General features: G+C 37.6%; 3 protein-coding genes across 4 annotated transcripts in view; 1 reads left to right on the forward strand and 2 right to left on the reverse strand.

Moving 5' to 3' along the window:
* The first annotated feature begins 390 nt into the window (after nucleotides 1-390).
* Nucleotides 391-2,067, forward strand: LOC21385304 (pentatricopeptide repeat-containing protein At3g21470). Its single transcript, XM_010103618.2, has one exon. It carries the CDS (start codon nucleotides 415-417, stop codon nucleotides 2,044-2,046), a length of 1,632 nt encoding a protein of 543 aa, XP_010101920.1. The 5' UTR covers nucleotides 391-414; the 3' UTR covers nucleotides 2,047-2,067.
* A 20-nt stretch (nucleotides 2,068-2,087) lies between these two features.
* Nucleotides 2,088-4,322, reverse strand: LOC21385305 (psbP domain-containing protein 4, chloroplastic). 2 transcript variants are annotated; one of them, XM_010103619.2, is made up of 5 exons: nucleotides 3,768-4,322; nucleotides 3,021-3,124; nucleotides 2,806-2,917; nucleotides 2,471-2,698; nucleotides 2,088-2,373 (listed from the first exon to the last, which is right to left on the reverse strand). In XM_010103619.2, exons 1-5 carry the CDS (start codon nucleotides 4,102-4,104, stop codon nucleotides 2,309-2,311), a joined length of 846 nt encoding a protein of 281 aa, XP_010101921.2. In that variant the 5' UTR covers nucleotides 4,105-4,322; the 3' UTR covers nucleotides 2,088-2,308. The 2 variants fall into 2 exon arrangements, with proteins under 2 accessions (XP_010101921.2, XP_024024999.1); XM_024169231.1 differs by having other exon boundaries at nucleotides 2,092-2,373; nucleotides 3,021-3,128; nucleotides 3,768-3,850.
* An 841-nt stretch (nucleotides 4,323-5,163) lies between these two features.
* Nucleotides 5,164-6,092, reverse strand: part of LOC21385306 (probable beta-1,4-xylosyltransferase IRX10) — a 5,679-nt gene continuing 4,750 nt past the window's right edge. The window contains exons 6-8 of the mRNA XM_024169230.1: nucleotides 5,808-5,951; nucleotides 5,568-5,703; nucleotides 5,164-5,459 (exon numbers count right to left, since the gene is read on the reverse strand). Coding sequence (XP_024024998.1) covers nucleotides 5,230-5,459; nucleotides 5,568-5,703; nucleotides 5,808-5,951 — 510 coding nt within the window. The 3' untranslated portion in view covers nucleotides 5,164-5,229. The remainder of the gene's footprint in view (nucleotides 5,460-5,567; nucleotides 5,704-5,807; nucleotides 5,952-6,092) is intronic.

The following is a 6,092-nucleotide window of genomic DNA, read 5'->3' on the forward strand; positions in this document are numbered from 1 at the left end:
GTTGAATTTTAAGACATATAATGTCAAAATTACTTTTCTTATTAATTAAATAAAAATCAATATTTTTTTTAAAAATATGATAATATATTTTAAAATATTAAAATTTTTAAAAGAAAACAAGAAAGGAAAAAAGTTAAATATTTTTCTAATAAATTTTTGATTAATTAAATAAAATGATACTAAAATAATTTTAGGTCTCAAAAATAAATTTTAAAATACTAAGAAGATATTTTTAAAATTGTTAAAAAACTGTTTTGATATAATTAAAAATACAAAATAATAATAGCATGTTTTGTCGTGGGATATCAAAATGATTTATCCCAAATAAATTTTCTTAAACCTTTTCCTACATTAGCATTTTGTTTTACGCAAGTGTTTTAATTACTACTTTTGATTTCTCTCATTGAATTTGAGATGAGAAGAAGTTTACAGCAAAAAATTACAAACAACTTTCATAATCACAAGCAAAACTCTTCTGGAATTGAGAAGACAAGTTCTCCGAACTGGACAGTCCTCACGAGGAATCATATCTCTCAAGGCTCACCCAAAGAAGCTCTTCGCCTCTACACCCAAGTTCGCAGCAGCAGCAAAGGAATCCACAACGTTTTGGGACTAGTCCCTCTCATTCTCAAGGCTTGTGCTTCTCTTCGCTTCCCAAAATGTGGGAAGGCTTTGCATGCCGAGTCCATTAAGAGTGGGACCCTCTTTGATGTCTTGGTCGGAACCTCATTGGTCGACATGTACGCTAAATGTAGAGAGATATTTGATGCCCGGAAAGCGTTTGATTTAATGCCTGAGAGAAATGTCGTCACTTGGAATGCGATGATTGGTGGGTATTTGAAGAATGGCGATGTGGAATCTGCTTTTGTGTTGTTTGAGAGGATGTCATTGCGGAATTCAGTAACTTGGAATGAGATGATTGACGGGTTTGCTAGGAGTGGTGACACGGTCAGTGCTCGGAAGTTGTTCGATTGTGTTCCGTCGGAGATGAAGAATTTGATCACGTGGACTGTGATGGTTGATGGGTATAGTTGCAATGGAGAAATGGAGAAGGCGAGAGAGGTTTTTGAGCAGATGCCAGAGCGGAACTGCTTTGCGTGGTCGTCGATGGTTTCAGGGTATTGCAAGCAGGGTGATGTTGAGGAGGCGAGGATCATTTTCGACAGGATCCCAGTTAGGAATTTGGTGAACTGGAATTCGATGATATCGGGGTATGTGCAAAATGGGTTCTGTGAGGAAGCTATGAAGGCGTTTGACGAAATGAGAGCGCAGGGCTATGAGGCGGATGAAGTTACCACTGTGAGCGTCTTATCTGCCTGCGCTCGGTCGGGACTGTTTGATGTTGGCAGGGAAATACATGACATGATAATTGAGAAAGGGATGGAATGTAATCAGATTGTGCTCAATGCACTGGTTGACATGTATGCAAAATGTGGGGATTTGGCCTGTGCAAGATCAGTCTTTGAAGGGATGACTGAGAGAAATGCCGCTTGTTGGAATGCAATGATCTCGGGGTTTGCTGTTCACGGGCAGTGCGAGGAAGCTCTCGAGTTATTTGGCAAGATGGAAAGTTCAGAAGAAATGCCTGATGACGTAACTTTTCTTTCCGTTCTCTCAGCTTGTGCACGTGGAGGTTTTGTGGATGAAGGTATGGACATTTTGTCCAAGATGGCGAAATATGGCTTGGTGGCGAATGTGAAGCACTATGGATGCTTGGTCGACCTTTTGGGGCGTGCAGGGAGATTGAAGCAGGCTTATGATTTGATCAAGAGGATGCCTGTGGAACCCAATGACACGGTTTGGGGGGCTATGCTTGGAGCTTGCCGTATTCATTTGGATATGGAGATGACTGAACGGGTAGCCAAAGAGATCAACAACCTAAATTCAAAAATGGGTTCAGGCCAAAATGAACATTTTGTTCTTCTGTCAAATATATATGCTTCTTCTGAGAGGTGGGCGAAGGCTGAAAGGTTAAGGCTGGTGATCACAAATGAAGGGTTTCAAAAGACGCCCGGTTGCAGTTCGTTTATGCCTTGCGTCTCATAGCATCTTCAAAACTATACATGTTCTGTAATAAGTCATTCCCCATTGGTCTCCTCTCTAAGTTGAATACCTTGCACAGCAAAATGGATACTGGTATGTGATAACAGCATGAACAGAACATTAGTTGAGTGCTTAACCAACTTGTCAAACACTCATCTCATTGAAAGTTACCCTCAAAGTTTAAATGCCTAGTCTTTACTCTTTTGATACAACAACAAAAAAGGCTCGTATTTGTGCTTGTATCATCACTTTACAAGTGTCTCAATCAGACAACGCGAAAAGAGTCAGCTATCCTTTTTAAATCTTTGTAGTGTCTCTTCCATTGTAGACCTACAAAATCCAAGTCAAAGCTTAAATACTTATTCTTATTTTTATTGAGATGATGTGTCTAATCAGAAGAAAGTTAAAACGTGCATAACATCCTTACCACTTCCGGTAACGTTAAACATGTAAAGGCGATTCCCGGCTGCAGTTGCTGTTATGAGAACATGAGGTGGCTCCAACTCGAACTGGTAGTACTTTCTTCCCGAGTGTTCTGCCACGCTCATGCTAACAACCTTCCCTTCAACATTCTCGCCAATCACTTCTGGTCCAAATGCATTGATCACTTTCTCTGGAGGTCCAATTTGTTCTATCTTGGCATCATCACCAAGATCTGCACATCACAACCACAATCTGAATGGTGCTCCTTGTAAATTCTTAGATAAGTAATAATAGTATATATAAAGCTACCGGTATTTACATGCTTTTAGGAACACTTACTATCTGCAAATCTGAGAACAGGAGCAACAATAACAAACAAGCGTCCTTCTTTGGCGCTACCAAATCTTAAATCAATCTCTGTGCCACCTAGGTCTGCTATTGATACAGGAACCTATTTGCAAACACAAAAGTGATTATGAAGTTAAACTGAAAAAAAAAGGGCATACCATGAATTTCCCATGGTGAATTGAAAATATGTGGTTGAAAAGTTGTACCTCTTCCCAATCTTGAGGTACCGAAAAGGAATAAGGGATGATAGGACTCCATCCAACTCCATGCCCTCCAGACTTCTCATCCGGTCTTCGGTATGTCCTCCAACCTGTCTGAGCATACACTTTACTAAGTTGAAAACTTACTAAACATAAAAATAAAAGAGGAAGAATTATATAATGTAGTATGAATGTCTTCTTCAGCCTGAAAATTCATAGCTGACGCAATCTAGCCACTGCGTTGGTCTCTTGGTGGAATGGCTGAGAGAGAGATATAGTTCCTAATATATGCATCATCATATGACATATACATGTGAGTATCCTTCACTTCCCTCTGAGTTCATATAAAATAGGCATTTCCTTATTGTATATGCCATAACTATGATAATCAAGGATTACAGATTGCTTTATCAATGAGGGTTACATGGCTACTTTATTGATTTGAAGTTGCCTATTTGTAGCATGTTATTCTACTTGAGCTTTTTAATTTTTTTTAGTTGATTCAGGATTGCGTTTATGCTGCTCTAAATAATCATGTCAGTTTCGAATTAACCACGTGTTACTGTAAAAACATTATAAAGATTACTATTATGAACCCAATATAAAGAATTTGGTATTAGCTTACTCAATTTATTTGTTTATATTTAACAACGTAAATTTATATGAGTAATTTTTATTTATTTTTTCGTTTAATTTTGTTAAAAATAGGAAGGGAAATAGATGTGGAATTTAAAAGATATATAAGAAACCAACCTTGTTCATCTGGTTCAGAGAGACCAGGAATTCTCCCAGCTAGAAGACCTTGTTTGACCACAGCCAAGCCTTCACTTGGGAAGCCCGCAACTGCTGCAGAAGAAGCAAGTAAAGAAACACCACTTAACAAAACTGACCTTCTCTTCAACACCACACACAGTTTCTCATCTTCTCCATCATGGAAACCAATACTACTATTTTCTCTAGAATTTCTTGCAACAACTTTTGCTCTTGAGACCTCATTTTCCATTAAGCATGAAGAAATCATTTTGTGCTTGTGATGATAGGTCCAAGAGATTGAGAAACTGCAGCTTGGGAACAAGTTCACTGCTCCCATTTTCTCCACCACTTCAAAAAAAAAAAAAAGAACCTTGTTTTAGAGGAGATAAGAGGAACAATAATGGTTACTTAATTAGTAGCCAAAAGCTTGCTTTTTGTCTCGAGAATTGCAAGTGCTTATGAGTTTGTGATGAACTAAAACATAATTTTTCAGTTGGGGAAAGATGAGGTTCTCACTGCTTTAGGTGTCATAAAACTTTTTTATTTTATTATTTCCAGCTAAAGGGTCATGATTTCTGACCTGACACGTGGTGTGTTGAATAACTTGTTGATATCACTGATCTAGTTTGCCACTTGCCACCAAAATAGTGGGTTTAGGTCCTGTGCGCCAGAATTATGTCGAGGTTTTGTGTACTATCCTTCTCCAAGGGTTTCTAACCATTAATTCTAGTAAAAATCTCATCGTATTAAAAAAAAAAAACGCAAAATATATAATTTTTATTACAGATTTAACGTCTAAAAAATAAAAATTATCTGTAATTTATTTTTTTCATAAACTACCAAACTATAATAGTCACCCACTATTATTCTTTTGAAATTGAACTAGACAGCATTGATCAACTTGCATATAGGTTATTCTTTTGCCACAAGAATGTTGAGCTTCTAACGTGGCTACTCTTGCAATTCCATTTTTGAATTATCACAAAAACAAAAAACAAAGGGGGAAAAAAAAAGACTACTACTCCCTTGCCACCATATATGATTTGCGACGTGTTATATATATATATATATATATTTTTTTTTTTTTATAATTCGAGTTTACTTGATTAATGGAGGAAAGAGAGCGTCCAAAAAGCAAATACTTATTCAATAAAAATAAACTAAGCACGAATTTGTTGAACGTAGTAAAACAAGAGTAATTTATCACTTCTTTAAAATGGTGCGCAACCTGCCTCAGGGTAACTCATAGCATCCGGCAGGAAGAAAAGAGCAGAGGGATTTGAACTATTCTAATATTTGTTAAACTTGGCGATTGAATGGAAATATATTCAAAAAAGAAAAAAGAAAAGAAGAGAAAAGAAAGGAAAAACAATATACACTATATCAAAGTTTGTGAGAAAAAATTTAAAAGAAAAAAACGGACTATAGAATAGGCAGTGAAATGGATTATTTTCAAGCAGGATCAAGATAAAGGCATGGGAGGTTTCCATTTGGAGAATTCGACCAAATTTCTGTTCACATATGATCCATTGTGAAGCCAGAATGTTTCAGCTGACTGCTGAAACTGCCTAACTTTCCTCTGAAGTTCCCACATGATCCCTTGCATTGCAGAACACGGCGATGATTCGGGAGCATAAGCCCATAAACACCTTACTTGTCTACCGTGACTTATCATCGTCTCTATGTCTTTATCTGCTCCAACAAAAAAAATAAATAAATAAAGGACTGCAAGTTAAGCTATGATATATTAAAGAAACAGTTCAGAAAGCCAAGCAAGATTCAGTAGGTTTTGTATTTGACCTGGAATTGACTCTAGGTACTCCAACAACTCAGGCCCTATTCGAGTGGATGGCCATTTGATCGATATCTGGGTGTAGTCAATAACATTCTGGAAAGGCAACTCTATTTGATCTGACATTATCACTGGGACACACTCCTGTGTGGCATAGACAAACAACATTTCAACCGACTCATCTTATGCACATGAGAGAGAGAGAGAGAGAGAGAGAGAGAGAGAGAGAGAGAGAGAGAGAGAGAGACCACAAAGAAAGACTCGTAAAAGCGAAGAGTCCAAGAAGATTCCCCACGCGGGGCAAGGCAGAACTTGGCATTGCGTAGGTGTTCAAAATATTCTGGCCTCCCTAGTTTATTGGGTCCACTGAACCGCAAGTCTGGACATTCCAACTGTTCACAACATAAATAAGCACGTATAAGTATAACCAGGAATAAAAGCATAGATTTTTTTTTTTTAAGTTGCAAATCGATGATTTCCCCCCCCCCCCCCCCCCCCCCCCTTTAACATAAAAAAGATAGAAAATAACACAC

This window comes from Morus notabilis, unplaced genomic scaffold (genome assembly GCF_000414095.1).
Source record: "Morus notabilis unplaced genomic scaffold, ASM41409v2 Scaffold1501, whole genome shotgun sequence".
Taxonomy (NCBI): domain Eukaryota; kingdom Viridiplantae; phylum Streptophyta; class Magnoliopsida; order Rosales; family Moraceae; genus Morus; species Morus notabilis.